The 20,887-nt window shown below is 40.7% G+C and overlaps 2 protein-coding genes across 2 annotated transcripts in view; one reads left to right on the top strand and one right to left on the bottom strand.

Annotated features, from left to right (window-relative positions):
- Positions 1-20,887, top strand: part of rabggta (Rab geranylgeranyltransferase subunit alpha) — a 152,085-nt gene that overhangs the window by 37,259 nt on the left and 93,939 nt on the right. The window lies entirely within an intron of this gene.
- Positions 14,262-20,887, bottom strand: part of LOC144523812 (capping protein, Arp2/3 and myosin-I linker protein 3-like) — a 45,589-nt gene continuing 38,963 nt past the window's right edge. Inside the window, exons 34-40 of the mRNA XM_078259683.1 lie at positions 20,461-20,659; positions 19,625-20,363; positions 18,596-18,702; positions 18,336-18,462; positions 15,488-15,559; positions 15,206-15,313; positions 14,262-14,871 (exon numbers count right to left, since the gene is read on the bottom strand). Of these exons, the coding sequence (XP_078115809.1) occupies positions 14,831-14,871; positions 15,206-15,313; positions 15,488-15,559; positions 18,336-18,462; positions 18,596-18,702; positions 19,625-20,363; positions 20,461-20,659 (1,393 nt within the window). The 3' untranslated portion in view covers positions 14,262-14,830. The remainder of the gene's footprint in view (positions 14,872-15,205; positions 15,314-15,487; positions 15,560-18,335; positions 18,463-18,595; positions 18,703-19,624; positions 20,364-20,460; positions 20,660-20,887) is intronic.

Below are 20,887 nucleotides of genomic sequence, written 5' to 3'. Positions count from 1 at the left end.
TTCACTGTATTTAAAGTCCCCATATTATGAACACAATCACTTTATCTGGGATTTGGAGTGTTATTTTGTGTCTCTGGTGCTTCCACACGCATACAAACTTAAAAAATCCATCCATGCTGTATTGAGTGAGATACGGTTTCTGAATGTATCCTACCTTCAGTCTCCGGGTGAGCTGTTCAAAATCGGCAGGGCCGTCATCGGCCGAAACATTTGGTGTGTGCTAACCACTTTAGCTAATACCACATCAGCTAGCTGTTTCTCCAACTTCGGTCAGTGCAAGGCAGGATTAGCCGGGAGACTTCTTCTAAACGAGGGCGCACTTCCAACGTTGCGTGGAATACCTGCAGAACAGGGACATGTAAGTAGTTCTTTTGTAGATTATGGTGAACTCGTGTGTGTTGTAGCAGTGTTTTGCTATTGAGTACGAGGTCGCTAACCGCTAGCAGTGCTAGCTTCTAGCTAGTAGTCCTTACCTAGCTACTGCGCATGTGCGACTCCCAACAAAGATGGAATAGTGGAAAAGTGTGAAGCCTCACTCTGTTTATAAAACAGAGAGCTCAACACACAGGGTGAAAAGAGGTGCTGCAGCAATGTGCAGTACAACAAATATATGGTGTTTTTAGAAAATGTAACCATGTAAACCTATTCTGATATAACCTCTAAATACAATTATGAACCTGAAAATGAGCATAATATGAGCACTTTAATCGATCCGGGGTGTAGTTTTGGAATCTCAATCAAAGTATCATTCACTAAGATGAATGTTTATAACTGAAAATTCATCAGTAAACAGCAGTCTACATAACTTTTGTCCGCAGTGAAACCTTTTCAGCTGCAAAATGTCCAACAAAACAGTGCCGCCGTCTTAAAGATTTCAATATTTCCACAAAGACGTTTGTTTTTGTCCTCACAAATTAGCACCCCCTGTGTCTCCACGCTGCCCTGCCTCTTGCAGTTAGGCTCAAAATCTGCGAATTAATTCTGTTTTTTTTTTTCTTCTTCGGACCCATTTAAGTCCGCTGACCAGAGAAATGCATAACAAGCATTTCTCCATGCTCCTTATAAGCTAAACCTGTTAATCCGGAGTCTCTCTGTGTCTTAATAGTGTCTCGTTAAGGAATCAGTGAGTTAATAGTGCCTTCACAAATCTCATTTGGACAGTAAACAAAACCTTTAAGGCAACCAGACACGCTGACTCATGGAAACAGCTCAAGACTCACAAACAGGATTTAACTTTTTTATTTTGCCGTTCGACAAAAATGTGAATCTCTGATGAGCAGGGAATATATTGAGGAATGAGGAAAATATGACAACTATTTAGGAGAAAAAAAACAACCTTATAACAGTTTCTACTCCATTCAGTTTCTCTTCCTCTCTTTCTCTGTTTTAACCTCTCTATCTGTCCATCATTTGTGTTTCCGGGGAAAGCTTAGCAGCTAAACCAACAGGGCCTCCCATGAGGGTGAGGGACAAAGAGAGGGAGAGACACAGAGGAACTTACCTCATACTTCATGCCAAACACACCACCACCCCTCCTGCATCTGCAGCCATACACACATTTGTCCCACAGCTACTTAGATTCATCTCAGTGCGCCTCAAATTCAAAGGTGGGACTCCATTTTACAGCCCGAGACTGTTCACTGTTCTTCTGCAGCCTTATTTCCAGAGGTATATTTAGGTAATTAGCCTTTTAAGGATCCCACACTGTGATTATCGTAATGGGAAGAGATAGTAGTAGTGAGTAGATGCTGTAGAGGTTGTATTCTAATTGCAGCTTGTATTTTTCCTACTACTGTGTGTTAGATTAAAACAGCTAATTTAATTTTTTACAACTAGTCACATAAATGCCCTGTGCTCATGTACAGACTTTCAGTTTCTAGAAATAATGAAAACACTTTTGGGTCTTTGGGCAGTGTTTGTTGATGGGATTTTTAAGGACTAGTTCAACATTTTGGAAATAGGCCTATGTGTATTTGCTTCCTAGAGTCCTGTTGTCACACACAACCAGCAGCGACACCAGGGAAGTTACTGTCCCCATCCAAAAAAAAAAAGAACACAACCCCCGTATAGCCACAACATTTTTACACTTTGGTTTACCAAGACCTCTAAAGCTCGCAAATTCATTTATATATATATATACAAAATGTGGAACAAATGCTTTTATATGTCATATCCCCCCTTTAGTTCAGTGTCCACTGTCCACAGTTATATTGGCTGTAAGAGAGTTAAGTTACGTTTCCAAGAAATACTGTTGGTCAATCAGATTTTTAAATGTCATTTTTTTTAATGCTTTGAACACAATAAACTAAATGTAATCCAGCTCCATTATTTTGGGGTGGCAGCAGAAATCTCAAAGACACATCTGAAAACCCCAAATAATGTGTGAAACTATTGCTTGGTGATTTGGGTACTCTGACGCTTTAAGCTTACACATCTACCATCATTGCCCAAACACCCCTCAATGGAAATCTCAGCTCTCCGTCACCTTGTAAACCCGGTTTCATATCCTCTAGCTTTTAGCCTCTGAGAGGCTTGAAGGGCCACGTAGGGTCATGGAACCGGACAAACTCAGGACCAGACTGTACCACAAGCAGAGGTGAGGGTTTAAAGAACAAGAGGACAAGAAATAGCACATAAAAAGAAGATGTGAATGAAAGAGTGACAGAGTTGAGGACAGGCCTGGACTGTTTGGACAGATGGTGTGAGGTGGAGGCCTGTAGGGTCCCACTACCCTCAGCCTGATCCCACAGATACATGTCCTAATCCCGGCTAACTCTGCTACAAGCAACAGGCTTACATGTCTCACCCCCGCCCTCGCTTTAAGGATCTGTCTCCTTCACTCTCTACACACACACACACACACACACACACACACACACACACACACACACACACACACACACACACACACACACACACACACACACAGAGGCTGTTATATCAAGGTAGCTCAAAGACAAACACCTTTTTTTTAATGGTTTGACTAACCTGTCTAATCCTGGATCAGAGCCATGGCAAAACATTAATGGAAGTGCTGAAGGTTTGATTACTATAATAATGGATAGAAATAACAATACACGCACTTGAAGACATTTAATTTACCCAAATCACACAAACAAAGGTTTTATTTTGCAGGTTTTGAGATATATGTGTTTGAGATTTCTGCCTCCACTCCAATACAGTGGAGGTCAACCAAATATATTTTGTAGCTGCTCACAGCATTGGACATTGCATTTCATTGCATTTAAAAAAAACTGTTTTTATAAGGACAATTAGAGAGTAAGTAGTTCTACTTAAATTTTGAATAATTTGGTTGAACCAACCCTTGAACTTTGAGGCACTGTAAAACCAAATTTAGTTGTAATAAACTTTTTAGTGGTCACTACTTATTACATATTCATAACTAAATCACATTACTTGTTTGTAATGATCAGCTTAAGTATGCAGTGCACAAATCATGTTTGAACTGTTCTGCACTGAAGCGATGCAAAAATGGAAAATGGAAAAAAAATGATATTCTGAACGGTTTCTGTCCTAGTTAAAGTGTGTTTTAATAATGTTCTGTTAATGTTGGTTATGCATTTATGTAATCAGGGTTTTAGGGTTGTACGGTTGATTTAGTGTTCATGTTTATCTACATTTATTGTTGTACCATGACCGAGGCCCTGGATGGGGACTGATGACGTCTGGGGCAGTGAAACAATGTTCAGTGTCAATTAAACGGAGTGGAAATCAGTAACTCTTACGTTTGAGTTTCCCTTTCCACGCACTGCAATACATATTTCAATGTTGTATGTTGATTTTTTTTCCTTTCAGACTTGTGGAACAAGTAACTCATATATTCTTCTTAAAGTCATGCTGTCACAAAGGAAAATTATATATATAAATATATGTTAATTTATTTCTTTAGTATTGATAAGTAATTTTCTATTTGTATTGTTTCTTAGCACGTTTAATTTAACATGCTTATGAGACAACATGACTCCAGAAAAAATAATTTATGTTAATAATGATTTTTAGTAATGACTACTAATGTAAACTTGATTCGTCTACAGCATCAACTTACCGCTCTGTGTTGAAGGAGAAATCAGGCACAAAATGAACCTTTATAAAGACCAAGGGGGTAAGCCTCTCCCCGGAACGCGTAGCTCCTATGGCGCCATTTTGATACTACCAAGCCATCACCTCCCGTTAGCATCCCATTGACTGCCATTCATTCTGGTGCCACTTTGACAGTGAATAACTTTACATCTGAAGTGTTTAAAGACTTTATTTGTCCATTGTTTATTTCTAAAGAAACACGACAATGTATAAAAGGCTCCATTACCTTGTACCTCACGTTATGGCTCCGTAGCAGACGTTTTTATAAAAATAGGCTAACGATTGTGTCATTAACCACGCGACTTACTTTCACATAGTAGAGGAATTACTGTACAGTACAGGAGAAGCTCTCAGGCAGTTTGGACTTACATTAGCTGTTTAAGTGTAATTACTAATGTTAACTAGCATTTTAGTGATCAATAATTAGCCTGTGCCTATGTTATCTCCTTACATATACCTACGCTCTCCGTCTCTGCTAGATTGGGAATGATTGAGATTTCTCTTGGCACAGCTACCAGAAGACTTCCAACTTTCAGACAGGTTGCTCACGTCACATTTATGTCGTCTCTCTCAGTTGGAGGCTGCTCAGTAACGCTCAGCCATCACCGGGAAAGAGCTTCTAATATCCTTCACTGGTCTCCGTCCAGAGACACGGGATCTGTTGGTCCAGTTTATATATGTTTATGATAAAGACAGTACCGTTCGGTATACAGGCGGGCGCCATCTTGGGAAAACAGTCACGATCAGTCGAACGACGAACGCCGTGCAACCAGTTACCAGTAACATAGCTCAAGCACGGCGTTCGTTGTTCGACTGATCGTGACTGTTTTCCCAAGATGGTGCCTGCCTGTATACATGAACGGTACTGTCTTTTTAAACTATCTTTTTAATAAACTGTACACTTACAAAGTTCTCAATGCTTCTGTTTACATGTAGGGACCCTCATGATGCTACTGTGGAAGTGTGGTGCTATTTTGAGCCTTGTTAGTGGTATAGAAATAGCGATTTCTTTATTCCAGTGCCCGGACGACTAGCGTTATAAGCTAATTAGCGGTTTGCGCTAAAACTGGTCACATTCGATTAGCATGAAAACAAATCCCAGAGAACGGTCGACTCGGTACACGTGTTATTAACCCCTAGGTTCATTTTGCAGGTTGACGGTTTAAGGCAACGGGTTTGCATGCACATTTCTAGTAAAGTCAACTAATTCGGGATAACAGTGTAAAACACCATTGCAAGAACAGAAACAAAGAGGGGTCATATTAGTTTTGCATGTCAATGGGCCTTTTTCACAGCCGACATTTTGACTAATCAAGTATAACAGCATAGGTGTTACTATCACTGTAATATTATAACGATGGTTCAAGTGTCCTAGTAAGCTGTGTGACAGAGTCAGCATGCACAATACAACAATAAGGATCCTTAAATTGAAGCAGCTTAAACAGAATTCAGCTAAGGAGGTAATGTTTTAGGTTTGGTTTGTCCGTTTGTCTCTGTCAGCAGGATTACGGAAAAACTATTGGCCCGATTTTCATGGAACTTGCTGGAAGGGTGTAGCATGGGCCGTGGAAGAACCCATTACATTTTGGAGCGGATCCGAATCACGGAGCTGACAAACAAATAGTTTTTCATGGTCATTATTAACCAGTGGCTATGGCTTTTTAGGTAGCTCTGTTTATTTTGGCCGTCTCCGTTGTTTAGATGCCAAACACGAGACTCAGTGGCGACGTTCAGATGGTGAGATGTGATTGATTATCTCGTTATATTAATAGTATAAGCTTACACAGCGTCCCCCTCAAAATGTGCATTATGCAATAAGTTTTATAGTGGCCCTGACGGCTGATTCTAATAGTTTTGGAAATATATCCAGACATATATTGTGGTTGCAGAGTTGCATATCATAGAAGACTGGATTATTGGGTTTGGCGGAGGTCTGCGCTCTCTGAGTGCTCTTCTAGTATATACAGTGCTTTTTCTAATGTGACATTTCAAAATGACTTCTGTGAAACAAGGCTTTTCACCAACCTACCATATGCTATATGTACAGTACACTGCATATGTTTCCATGAAAACTCACAAATCAAAGTGAAAAAGTCAGCTCCATGTTGTATGCCTCTTTCATAGCTAACAAATGCGACTGATTGGCATTCGACCTATTGTGGCTCATTACAGTAAACAACATTTGCTATTCTGATAACGTTATATCAAAGTTATGGTTCGAAAGTTAGATGAGAAGATCAAAACATAGTATCGATCTTCTCATCTAACTCGGCAACAAAGGGAATAAGTACATTCCCCAAAATGTCAAGCTATTCCTTTAAAGTCTTCTGACGTGTTTGCATTATTTTGTCTACCCACTATGACTTGAAACATCACTGTAATATCAGCAGGATGCCTCACAGCTCAATGATTTATTTCCCTTCTGATTGAATTCGGATATAGAAAACGATTGTCGCATGCTGCAACGTTTTCATTATGATCAGACATATTCAGACCCACGCTGTTACATTCTCTTCATCTCTTTGGTAAAATCTGACCCGAGGAATATTGTTTATCATCTACCTTCCTTGCTCCCCCTTCTCCCGGCTGCCTCTAATCTCAGTGTTTTTTGTAACAGGCATCTAATCCATCACTTCAACTGTTAAGATTTAAACTGCCCATTGAAGTCTGATTTAGAGCTTGTGTAGATTACATGATTTGGCATTTCATGCCTTTTAAGATATTTGCTGCTTTTATTGATTTTCATTCCAGGCCATCTGACACCGTGACTGTGTTGTTTGTATTTGTGCGTTAAGTGTGTTTACTCATGCTGTCCACACGTCGGGTCTCATTGTGAGTGGATTTAACGGCTAGTCACAGGATTAGCGCTGATTCTCTCCCTGAAACTAGTGTCAGATTAACAGATACCCATGCGTTCATAAGCCATCTGTAATGTAGACATAAGCTGTCAGTACCCCTGCTATGTGCTCACCCAGTCCAGCCTCAACTGTCTAACCCCACCTCAGATCAATGATAGCACTTAATCATGATCATAACACTTCCATTCATTCATAGGCGTAATTTACAGGGGGATATGGGGGGGGGAGGGGGTGTCAAAACTGGCCTGTGCAATACCCCCCCCCAAAATAAATAAATAAATAAATAAAAATCAAATCTAATAATAAATTCCTTTACAAAGACATTTGCACCATAACTTGATGCAGGTAAGGCACAAATTGTTGCAGAAAATTCACCTGAATGCAGGAAATGAAGTGTTTGATATGCTCAAATTTTTTTTTCAAAAGTGGAGATCTCAACCCCCCCAATGTTGAACCCAAAGCAACGCCCTTGCTTCTCTTTATTCCGTGGCAGGTGTATGAGTGCTGCTGCTGCTGCTGGAGGTTAATCTGGTCATTTAGGTGTAGAGCTGTAATCGGGCCTTAAAAGTTCGACCCGACAAGGCCCGAGCCCGACAAGTACATTTTGATTGACAGCTTTTTACAGCCCGACATTATTCAAATGTGAGCACGCACACAGCTCTTTTGCCTTTTGTCAAGAATGATGTAATTTATATATTTTTTAACTTAATTTATTTATGACTAATGTAGGCTATAGGCCACTTGGAAGTTGGAACAAAGAAATAAAATAAGTCCTCCAGAGGCCAGCCTCCGTTTCACCTCCTCAGCATCCATTTTCGCGCTAATTGAAACGCATCACCTGACCGCTCATTAACGCGCAACCCGAGGCACAAGCCCGAACCCGGCCCGAGCCCGTGTAAAATGATAGAAATTAAGACTGTCGGGTCCCGTTGGGTTAGGGCAAAGATCTTCATATCTATTTAGGTGTTTAATTCTTTGGAGAAGTTTGCCATCAAACGGGTGATAATGTGTTGGGAAAATGATGCATGTCATTACTACATTATTACTTATGTTGATGTGCTGCTGTGTTTTTCTTTTTTTTTTTTTTTTACTTCCTTCTTTGGGGGCTCGTCCGGGGTCCCCCCCCCCCAAAAAAAAAAAAACCCGCAGCAGGCCCTGCTATAAGCAGGAGGGCCGTCACACTAGGGATGCAACGATACATGCAAGTCATGATTCGATACGATTCACAATTTTAAGTTCACGATACGCTCTTTTTTTCATGATTTTTTTAACAGAATGAGCTGCAGACTAATGACAGAAAAATATTCATTTATATAAACTGTGCGAAACAACAGATGTGTCCTCTTATCAAAAGTCTAATTAAAATTGTGTTTTATCTGAATAAATAAATAATAATGAATAAATAAATAGAATATAAAATCTCTTCAAATGAATAAACCAAGAAGACGTAGTGACGTCTGAAGTCAAACAAGTGAAATCCAAAGTAAATTACACCCTGGGCCATTTCAAAATTGCATCGCGATTCATTTAAAAAAAAATCTGAACCGCTTGTAATCTTTACACATTTATATCCATTTTTAACTGATTCACGATGCACTGTTACATCCCTAGTTGATGCAAGCTGTTTCACTGTATACTATTTCCCATGAAAGTGATAACATTTCACTCACAGCATGTTTGGTACGTATCCATGAATAAATAAACTTGTTTGCCTTCATAAATGACAAAATGTTGCTCATAAATCAACATCACCCGCAACTGACTTTTTGTATTAATTCAAGTACAGCAACAATAATGTTGCTGGAGGGCTCTAAAGCTAGACAGGCGGCTTAAAATGTCCAACCTAACATCAATACTGACACAACTAAACATGAAGTATTAGACTACTTTAATCTTGAAAAAACACAGATGAACAGAGATGGAAAGAAGCAGACAGAGAGGTGCGTGAGGACGAGGAAGAGAGGGATGAACGGATTAGGGTGGTCGATACTTTGGCTCCTCTCCCAGACTGAGAGATGACGCTATATCTGTGATTTCATTCCTCGTCCCCCCCACCCCCTCCTTCTCCCCTCACTTAGAGCTACTCTGGTTTTTCTCTCCTCCATCATCCTCTCTTACTGGATTTTTTTTTACTGGAAGAACAAACACTTCGTATCCAACATGAATAAACATAGAATGTTCTTATCATAGGTGTAATTTACAGGGTGGATGGGGCCCCCCCAGTAATCAAAACTGCCCAGTGCAACACCCCCCCTATGATGTCATAGTAACATTACATATATATTTGTTATTATCTATTATTTCTATCTCCTACATTTTTATTGTATTTACTTGAATTTACATATTTGATTAGTTGATTCTTGGAAATATAAGACTTTGGATGATTTATTTTCTAGTTTGTTGTTGTTGTTAATGCTGCCGTTGGTCTTCCTCTACACATTTCTCTGACTTCTCCTGTGATGGCACACTTTTTTTGTAGCAAAAAAAATGAAAAACCTTTAACTTCAACTTCAACTTTATTGATGTCACCAGCCGAGAATTTGTGGTGCAGCAAGGCATACGTGTCAGACAATCAGACACACGGCGCAACAAAAGAGGTGTGCATCTGTGTGAGCTTGAGTGAATGTGTTTATTTACTACACTTATTTTTATTGCTACTAACTGGTTTTTTGACTTTTTATTGTACTCACTGTAAAAATTTGACTCCTATATTATTTTAACTGTTAAAAGCCCTTCTAGGGACAGGCGTTAATTAGCCATGGCTATAAACACTGTGATACAGGCATCGGATTGTTCTTTGTGTAATAATCTATGTTTTTTGTATCTGTCCCTATTCAAATAAACAGAAATAAAATAAATAAAAATAAAAAAGGCAACAGAAGGAACTCCACATTAGGTGGAGCACTGAATAATAAACACACAAATACATAAATCATATCATTTAAAGTAAAGGTCCTAAAATCTATAATTAAGGTGCCAGTTTTTCCATCATAAAGTGCTAGTGCAATAACATCCAGATAAATAAATGCACACATCTATAAAAAGCATCATCAATCCCTAATAAAATCTGAGCAACAAGTACCATCACAAATCAAACTACAACCAATCCTACAATAAAAAAGCAGTACCATCAATGATACGACTGAAAAAGACCCTGATGCCCTATATACACACACTAAGAAACACCATAGAAATAAAACTCCAACCAATAATCAGAGTAATCAGAAATTTGGGCGCCCGGGTAGCTCAGTTGGTAGGGCGGGCGACCCTTATACGGAGCTTTACTCCTCGACGCAGCAGGCCCAGGTTCAACTCCGAACCGCGGTCCTTTGCTGCACGTCATTCCTCCCTCTCTCCTGTCCTGTTAAAAATAAAGGCCAAAAATGCCCCAAAAAATAATAATAATAAAAAAATAGAAGAGTCAGAAATTCATTATAAACAACAGAATCTTAAAATTCCTATGAATGTATTCACAATCAAAACAGCCCTTTTTTTTGAAATGCAGGATGGTACACTTCCTTCTGACTTTAAATACAAAGTACATTATATAATTACATGATGGTGATTAGCTGTAGCCAGCTGCTGTGCAGGTCCTGGTTCTGGTCCTGGTGACTGATTTGAGCTGCTCTGTCTAACAAACAGGCCACCGGGCCATAAGGTGACTCCAAAGGCAGCAGTCCCTGTCAGTCATTAGGGAGACCGTTCCCATGACGACCTGGCTGAACTGCTCACTCACGAGTCGTCACGACACGGTTGTAATTACATCAAATTTTACTGCTTATCGTTGTCTGCTTTCGTGAGTCATTTCCCATGGAACTGCTGTGGCATTAGTATGATCCAGCAGGCCTGCTGGGAGAAGCCACATGCAAAAACACTTTCACAGCTTGTTCAAGCTCCGACAGCACGGAGCAAGATGTTTAACAGCCTCATTCAGGATTAAATACTTATAACAGGCAAGTTTAGTAGATTTGCTGTATGTAGAAGGAAACTGTTTTTATTGTGTTTTATCTACAAGAACTGAGCCTGGACTCACAAGTCACTGAGGCCTTTTTTTTTCTCACACATGGTGGATCCTCCTTCAGGACGGAAGGAAGAGGAGAGGATTTGGATTTTGGGAGGTATTGTGTGAGCACAATCATGCACATTGCTGTGGACTGCCTGCATCCTTTCATTTTCACGCGTCTTTCTCCTCTACCCACACATGTTCTCTCTCTGGCTCCTCTCTTCCCTCGCCCTTCATGGGATCATGTTGCTTGGTAACTGCAGAAGAATGATGAGAAGAGTAGGATGTGTTCGAGTGCCTCCTATGTGATGTGATGTGTCTTCACATCAGCTGTAAAGAATACGGTGTACCGTGGCCAAATAACAACCGTAAGGAAATTCACTGTAAAATATTTAAATTCAGATTTCAGAACCTATAATGAAACCTAAAACCTATAAACCACACTTTTTGGTTAGCGTTGATAGGGAAAGGAAAATTGTGCTTTTAGTTTAAAATAATGAAGATCTGTCCTCCTTCAAGAGCATTTGATGAGGTGCCATCGGGCAAGGCACTTAATCCTTAATTGCTGAGCAGCAAACAAACACTGTAGTTGCAATAAGGCTCTCTGATCGGAATGAATATCACAGTTTCATGTAAAGCTTAATTGAGAAAAATAAAAGCCCATATGTTTAGCAAAACAACTCTTGCTTGGAAAGTGTAAAAAATTAAAAAAGAAATATAGAAATCAAACAAAATCTGTGTATTTAAAGTGTCAAAGTGGCACTTTCTACAGCTGCTTTTTAGACAATATTCATCAACAGTGGGCACATTCATTTTGGGGAATAATCCTTACATGAGAGGACTCACCACTGTCGAGTCCACATTCAAGGTGGAGTGGGTGTGAAAGTTCAAACCAACACTAGAGTTATATTTCTATGCGGGGACTGCCAATCCGCTGCCTGTAATCTCACCATAAATCAAAATTTGAGATGTTCAATTGCTTCCGGAGAGACTCAATTGTAGCTCACACACTGGGCTAAGATATTAAATCATCTTTTATTAGGGAAAATGGCAGAGATTAGGATTAATTAACAAGGATATGGCGGCTGAATGAATAAATAGATTAATTAATGTTCACACACAGCACCTCCCTCATCCAAGCAGCTGTAACATCTGGGGGAAACTGTTCTTACAACAGTGCAGAATATACATATATCTAAGTGTAATATTAAGTGAACACAGCAATTAGTCTCAGTCATCTGAAAAATGACTTGGTTTAAAAAAACAGCATCTTTATCCACATTTCAACAAACTGCAAAGATTTCCTCACCTGGCAGAAACTCGTGTCTGACTCATTACAGCATCTTCAGAAAAAAAGGTCACGGCACGGTTGCTAATGACAACCTGTGAGACTGCTGCTCTACTGAAATCATTTGTGTGTGTGTGTGTGTGTGTGTGTGTGTGTGTGTGTGTGTGTGTGTGTGTGTGTGTTTCATATGTAGGGATCAGTCGCCCCCTGCTGTTTCTCACATTCTTTGAGTTCTGAATATATGTGGTTGCCATGTCAACCGCAGAGGTGCATGGCATGGTGCAAGTCAGGAAGTAAATTTAGCATCCACCTGTAATCATGGAATCAAACCAGTCAGCTGGATGTGTTTACAGCTTACAGCTGATACCTGCTAACCTTCATTTATTTAAGTTTTTAAGATAGTGAACTAATTAGACATTAATTATCAATTATTATAAACACACAAAGACGCATTTGACCTCTTTGGCCACTTGGGGGCAGCAGAAACAAGCTGAAAAACACTACATTGACATATTATCACCTTGTTGATTTGGCGAACTTGTTGTCTATTTACACATCCAGCTGACATGCAGCAACATTAGCATTCATATAAAGTTGTGTTTCATCCCACGTAATGAATATTAGTCTATTATTTACTCTAATTTTAGCTGTTTTCCACCAACTCGTGAGAGAAATACCTGGCTGTTTAGCTGCTAAATGCTCCACTACTGTACTGTATGTTCACTAGCTAGCTAGTTGCTAACTTTGTCTGGTGCTGGGTAGCATACGGTGGATTTTTATGGCTTTTTTCAGCTCTGTAGAGCTGAATTATGTGTGGGTTCATCACAACAAGCAGCCATGTCATCCATTGTTAAAATAAAAATATTGATTATAGCTGCTATAAGTATATTTAAACTGAAACAATACATTTATTGCGATATGTTTCAGCTAACTGCACAGATACGATAAGAAACAGGCAAAATGCATTATGGCAGTCAATAATGCGTCTCTGGTGAAGCTGTCTCTTTGCTTGTTCATAACTCGTTCTGTGATCAATACATTGCAACAGCTGTGGGAAAACAATAGTAGTCAAGTATCAGAATTGCCAGATGTAAAGTGCTGGGATGAAGTTGACATCCAGTGTGTCTCTCACAGTTATTTGCACCCAGTCCCCATCCCCTGGCTGTTTGTAGAGAATCAGGTAGCTCGTCATGGTGGATGAATGGGTCAAACACAGGACTATCACTCAGGGGACTGGGGTTTGCAGCCCATCAGGAACCTCATTTTTTACATTAGGCTGACTTGTTATTGACTGCTGGTTTGTCACCTTGTTGTAGCAACTTCAACTTAACATAACTTAACATAACGTAAATCCAAGCAAAAATACTTGGTTAGTTTTAGGAAAAGATCATGGTTTGGGTCAAAATAAGTAAGTTAAGTAATCAATAAATTGACCTATGGCTTCAGACCAGACTTGAACCCCAACCTCCTGTGTGAAAGTCCTGTGTTTATGCACCCCAACCATCAACCCCATGCACACATACAGTACATACATACTCACACATTTTGCATGCATGTGCAAGTTAACTATATATGTATGCACAAGTATATCTGTGCAAGCGTTTAGTACCAGCATATATGTATGTGAAAGTGAAGCATATATGTATGCACAAGTGAAGTATATATGTATGTGCAAATGAAGTATGCATGTATGCACAAGTGAAGTATATACAGTATGTGCAAATGAAGTATGCATCTATGCGCAAGTGAAGTATATATGTATGCGCAAGTGAAGTATATACAGTATGTATGCGCAAGTGAAGGTATATATGTATGTGCAAATGTTTAGTACCAGTATATATATCTATATGTAGATAAAGTATATATGTATGTGCAAGTGTTTAGTACTAGTATGTACAGTATGTATGTGCAAGTGAGGTATTACATTTTGGCCTAGGCGGCTTCTCATATGGTTGAGCTAACATTAGCTAACAATAACAGCCACAGCAAGAGTCATAGTTGTTTTCCATAAGTGTTTTATTCATACAGTCAGGGTGCTCATACATAATATTTATTTTCTTCTATAAAATATATTACCTTTCAGTTCCTGAAAGCAAAACTAGATATAAATCATCAAGTTTCATCTGATAAGAAGCAACTCATTTTCAAGTGTCAACCAAGGCAATCAACTGTATCAGCAGTCACAAATGAATGACATTCTAACAAAGGCTTGTTTTTTCTGTCTAGCAAAGTCACAATGCTCCAACACGCGGCTCAGCGTCCACGACACAAAAGACAATGATCCATGGGTGTTCTAAAGTAGCAAATACTGTTAAAATACTGTAGCCACAAAAAGAGTTTTCATGTGAGAGGAAAGCAAAGACAGAAACACAGTCAGGGTGAAGAGGGAGGGAGGTGACTTTATAAAGAGTGTTTCGACAGAAGCAAGGTGACTGATGCTTTATGATGTCTGTCAGACAATTTCTCTCTGGCTCTCCCCTTCTCGTAAAAGGGTTTTCTTTGTTTCCTCGTTGGGTTAAATGCTCCACAGTTGTCATGACATCGCTTCGGCAGGGCAGCAGCGGGTGGATTTCCCAGTCATCACAACAGCTCGCTGTGACCAGAGGCTGAGTTGAGGCTGTCTGTAAAATAAAACAGGATAGGAAACTGATCATTGGCGAGGACCATATCACTGTGGTTGATCATTACACGTATCTAATCAGCTGCAAGCTACAGACACAACCAACTGTCAAATTTCACAACATGTAGAAATGCAAAGTATCTACTGTATTTTCTATTTACCTTTTTATAGAAAGCAATTTAATGATCATATTCCACAACAACAGTAACACATACTGTGGTGTTTTAGTACCACTTGACTTCCACACACACGCACACACGCACACGCACACACACACACACACACACACACACACACACACACACACACATAAAAAAAAAAACAGAGACGTGTACCAGACAAGTCCAGTGACTTATTTCTGTTTTGGGGTAGTCTAGGTTTTTTCACGGGGGGTTTGCGATTTGGGGGCTTCTCAACGTTATTAGGGCTTTCCCTGTCAGTGCCTGAGTTCAGTGAGGACAAAAAAAACACAAATGAACAGTTAGATACAGACGCTTTACACACAGATAAACGTATATACATAAATTCCCAACATAAATATACAGTGTAGCCTGTTAAAATAATAATAGGGTAAATAATAAGAGTATATACTGTGATGGAGAAAAGACTAATTGTACCTGCGTCGCAAGACATGGCCTTTCTGTGTCTCTGTGGTTTCACTGGTGCCTGAGGTCTCAATCCTTCTTCACCTGAACAACAGGTATGAAAGAAAAATGAGGAATATGTACCGTTACCATTAGAAGTTAGTAGGTTTAAAGGTCTGAACAGAATGGGCTGTGTCCATTTTATATTTTATTGTGCTAATTACTGGAATTGGTTGTAAATTATAGAGTGTGGTCGAGACCTACTCTATCTGTAAAGTGTCTCGAGATAACTCTTGTTATGATTTGATACTATAAATAAAATTGAATTGAATTTATACGATGATTTAAAGGTCCCATGGCAGCCAAGTGATTAGAGTCCCATTAATATGAGTTCCCCCAGCCTGCCTATGGCCCCCCAGTGGCTAGAAATGGTGATAGGTGTAAACCGAGCCCTGGGTATCCTGCTCTGCCTTTTTAGAAAATGAAAGCTCAGATGGGCCGATCTGGAATCTTCTCCTTATGACATCATAAGGGGGAAGGTTACCTCTCCTTTCTCTGCTTTGCCCGCCCAGAGAATTTGGCCCGCCCATGAGAAAGAGAGAGACATGGCTTGCAAATGAGCAAAGTGGCAGTTGGTCAAGGCCACACCCCCACCCTCCACCTTGCCCCCCCTCTCTCCTCCTCAATAGCATTTAAAGCTACAGACACAGAAATGGCACATCCTAAGGAAAGCTCATTGTGGGACTGGCTCTAGTGGCTGTAATTCTACACCAAGGCTGAATTTCAGGAAAGAGACTTCAGATACAGTATTAGGGGACCACTAAGGTCTATATAAAAGAGACTTCAGATACAGTATTAGGGGACCACTAACGCCTATATAAAAGAGACTTCAGATACAGTATTAGGGGACCACTAAGGTCTATATAAAAGAGACTTCAGATACAGTATTAGGGGACCACTAAGGCCTATATAAAAAGAGACTTCAGATACAGTATTAGGGGACCACTAAGGTCTATATAAAAGAGACTTCAGATACAGTATTAGGGGACCACTAAGGCCTATATAAAAGAGACTTCAGATACAGTATTAGGGGACCACTAAGGTCTATATAAAAGAGACTTCAGATACAGTATTAGGGGACCACTAAGGCCTATATAAAAGAGACTTCAGATACAGTATTAGGGGACCACTAAGGTCTATATAAAAGAGACTTCAGATACAGTATTAGGGGACCACTAACGCCTATATAAAAGCGACTTCAGATACAGTATTAGGGGACCACTAAGGTCTATATAAAAGAGACTTCAGATACAGTATTAGGGGACAACTAAGGCCTATATAAAAGAGACTTCAGATACAGTATTAGGGGACCACTTAGGCCTATATAAAAGCATCCAAAAAGCAGCATGTCATAGGACCTTTAAGGGCTATGACTTCCTCTGGTTCGATGCTTATAAAAGACCAAAGTTGTGTTTTAGGATGGGACTCTTCAGGGAGAAGATTTTATGTGTACAGCTTGCAAGAGGACACTAACTTCTCTGTTTGTAATGTAATGTCCTGCTACTATTGGCTATAATTTGTTGAAAGGAATATTTCAAATGAAATACACGTTCACTTTCTTGTTGAGACGAGAAGATCGATTTTCCACTTTCATGTCTGTTCAGTAAATTTAAGACTACAGCTGGCAGCCAATTAACTTAGCTTAGCATAGCATAGCATAAAGACTAGAAACAGAGGGAAACAGCTAGCCTGAACATATCAAAATCTTCTAATCAGCACGTCTAAAGCTCACGAATTAATAATTGTTTAATTCTTACAAACAAGATAACACACGAAGAGTTGCAGTTCTATGGGCAGTTATGTGCCAGACAATTTCTTGGCAGTGACTTTGTGGAGTCTCTGCTGTTTGCCTGGCAACATCGCGTTGACGACAAGACTCCAGGAGGTCACTGTGCTGGGCCAAGAAGTAATCCAACACACAACCCCACTGCTGCTGTAGCTTCATAAGTGACAGATATGAGAGTGGTATACATCTTCTCATCTAACTCTCAGCAAGAAAGCCAATACGTGTATTTCCCACCATGTCTGCTAACGATTCCTCTGACATTTTCTGCAGGTTGAGCTGTTCATTTGCACCTTGAAATTCCAAAATAAGAGTTTGAACATATGACAAAAAGTAAACCGAGGCAGGCATCTGAAAAAGTGTATCTCATAATTGGACTGTGAGTGAACACAACTGAGCTATTTAAGTTATACATGTGTTAACACCACTACGTTGTTTTACTGTGTTTTCAGTAGGGATGCACCAAATCCAGATTTTTGGGGCTCGGCCGAATACCGAATCCACTGGTTAATATTCTGCCGAATCCGAAACCGAATACCGAATCCTCCTCCCATCCTCAGTGTGACTGTCCTTCCTTTGCTGTACCTGAAGTTGCTGTCTGTAGATTCCTTCATGCACAACTCATATTCTTTCGGATGTTTCATACCAGATGTTGTAACAGCGGTGATGTTGTGTATTGTTTAGGGTCCTCGCCACCACGAGACAAATCAGCATTGCAGATTGAACATGTAGCTGGACTTGAATGGCCTTCTTTTGACTGAAAGTACTGCCAAACATCACTTTCTGCTCACCAGTTCCATTTTCACTTTCTCACAGCCTACTGCATTGAACGCTCCACCTACGTAAACACCTTCCCGTAATCAACGGCGGCGTCATTACGTCGACCAGCGTAGCGCGCGTAGTGCAAGCGTAGGGTTCCGTTTCGGTGGAAAAAAATTCTAAGGTTTGGCAGAAACCCAACCCTGTCAAAAAGCCCAATATACCGAATCCGAAATCGAATCCTGGATTCGGTACATCCCTGATTTTCAGTGGATTTACCTTGACTTGCAGCTCTGTCTGGTAATCCATGCACAGGCTTGTTAACAGGAGGCGGCACAGGAGGAGGAGGTAAGTTCCTCTCATTGGCTGATTCTTTTGGAAAAGTCACATACGAGGACGTCTTTGGCTGTTGTTTGGATGAGAACAGAAAACATGAACAAATCAAAAGGGACTAGCGGCTCTAGATTGACAGTAACCATTGACGGACTTGTATCTGTTTTTTACACAAACTGAACCATGCATGGCTATAAATAGCACACCTTTTCTGGAATCGGAGGCGGTTGACCCTCCGAGTCTCTTCTTTTTTCTCTCTCTTTCTTTTCCATCTTTCCAGGATACTTGTCTACATCTGCTTCCTCCTCTGTACCTACGGATCAAAAACAAGTCACTGTGTCACTGACACGTGGGTAAGGGTGGGGAGAAAAAATTGTTTCACGTATGTATCGCGATTTTTAAAATTGATTCCTTCCCCTATAATTGATATTTTCTAATTATTTATTTTTTACCAATGATTCATCCAAATATTTTCTGTTTATACGGTACCGCCAATGGCGACTACATCATATCCGTTTCCGGCAAAACAGAGCGAAAGCAGAAAATGCCGAGAATCCATGTGATGTACTTCTTTACAGATGAAATAAATGTCAGACTGACTGACTGACATGTGATGTCTCATGATATATTGCTTTTAGAAGTTTAGTATTCAACTTTACTCAAATCGCAATACTCAATACTATCGAATGGCAATACTTCTAGAATCGCAATGACTGAAAATCGCAATACAAATTGAATCAGCACCCATGTATGGTGAAAGAATCGAATCGGGACTAGAGCTGGGCGACATGGAGAAAATCAAATCTCCCGATATTATTGACCAAATACCTCGATGTCGATATTGTGGCGATATTTTAGGATTGACAATTTGTGCTTTCCCAAAATATGCACACAATGAGATTTTTGATAAATAATCATCAGTTATGTTGATATAATAACTATGTGGGGAAAGGCAAATAATTGAACAGCTAGAACAGTCTGGTGTGTTCAGAAAATCACATCACTTTACTGTAATGCAGCCTTTAAAACCAGGAAAAGACAACAAAATATAAGACAATATCTAGCCTCATATATCGATATAATATCAATATATTGCCCAGGCTGAATCGGGACCAAAGCATATCGTCCCGGCCCTACATGTAGGTTTGTATACACACTGAGGTAACGATTGCAGCTGAAACTTAAAACTTTCCTTTCTAACCTGCAGCACATAAACGCGGCCGACAGTGAAGTACCTCGTAGAGCGTCTGAGCTCTCAAGCCGATGTCTCTGCCTCAGTTTGGACAGGTTGGGTTTGCTGCTCTGCGGCGGGGGATCGGGTTTAGCGCAGTGAGGTGCTCGACCTCCTCCTCCGCCGCCCCTCCATACCTCCGTGAAGCCTCCGCCAGTGTCGGGACACATCTGTCTGTCTCCCTGCGCGTCCTGCTGATGCCAGTCTGTAGCAGCCGCCTCTGCGCTTTTCAGAGGATCTGTTTCCTGCTTCGGCGAAGGCGTCCTGTCCGACGGGTATGGAGGCAGTGGCCTTTGAGCCAAATGAAGCGCATGCACTTGTCTCTCTGTCTTCCTGCTTCCGTGTCGGTTCTCAGTCCACTGGTTGTCCACCTGTACGTCCGTCGGCCTGTTCTCCGACCACGACCTGTCTATCTGTCTGCCGCCCATCCACTGTCTCTCTATTTTTCTGTCAATCTGCCGCTGGGTGTGTCTGTCAACAGTCCACTGTCTGTCCATGTATCTGTCCGGGTGTCTACTCTCAGTCCAGTACTTGTCTGTCTGTCTGTCGGCTGTCCTCGCCTCTCCGAGCGATCTTTCTTGCAGCTTGCTATCGAACCGCTGTCTCTCTACGTGATGGTCACCCTGCCTCGCTTCTATCCTCGGCTTGTCTGCATGCAGCGCGTCTGTTGTCCTGTGTTTGTCGTCCACGCCGTACCTGTCTGTCTCCATCGGATGTTCAAACACAGAGTCCACTTCAGATATCTGTCAAAACACAACAAGGAGAGGCAAAAAGAGAAGATCATACCCGAGGCGAACTTCCAACCGAATGAATGCTTTTGGCGGTTCACACTGACTGTACCTCTCTGGGAGAATAAAAGGGGTGTTTGCTTCCTCCCACGACCGGGTGAGGGATGCCCGGCACTGGTGGCGGACTCAAAACGAAAGTATTTTTACCCTGGTGATCGTTCATTCTCCCATCAGCCCCTTCGCCCGGGGATCCGGCTCTGGCAGCGGCTCTCGGCGGCTGAAGGAGCGTGTATACATTCTCTGTGGCTGCCCTAAAAGGTTGCAAGACACTGAAGATGTTCAGCCTGCAGGAACAATTTGCTGCTGATATTTCCACAGATTTAAAATACAGAAACAAAAGTAACACGCTTTGAGAACAGAGTAATTAGGAAGCTTTTTTTTGGGGGGCAGAAATCAGCCATCTTGCAATCCTAATCTGTATTTGACATGCAGCGTGTTCATCTCTAATCACTTGGCTGACTGTTGGATCTGGAATCGGA

Source organism: Sander vitreus, chromosome 9, assembly GCF_031162955.1.
Source record: "Sander vitreus isolate 19-12246 chromosome 9, sanVit1, whole genome shotgun sequence".
NCBI lineage: Eukaryota > Metazoa > Chordata > Actinopteri > Perciformes > Percidae > Sander > Sander vitreus.
This window is presented reverse-complemented; position numbering and strand designations above follow the sequence as displayed.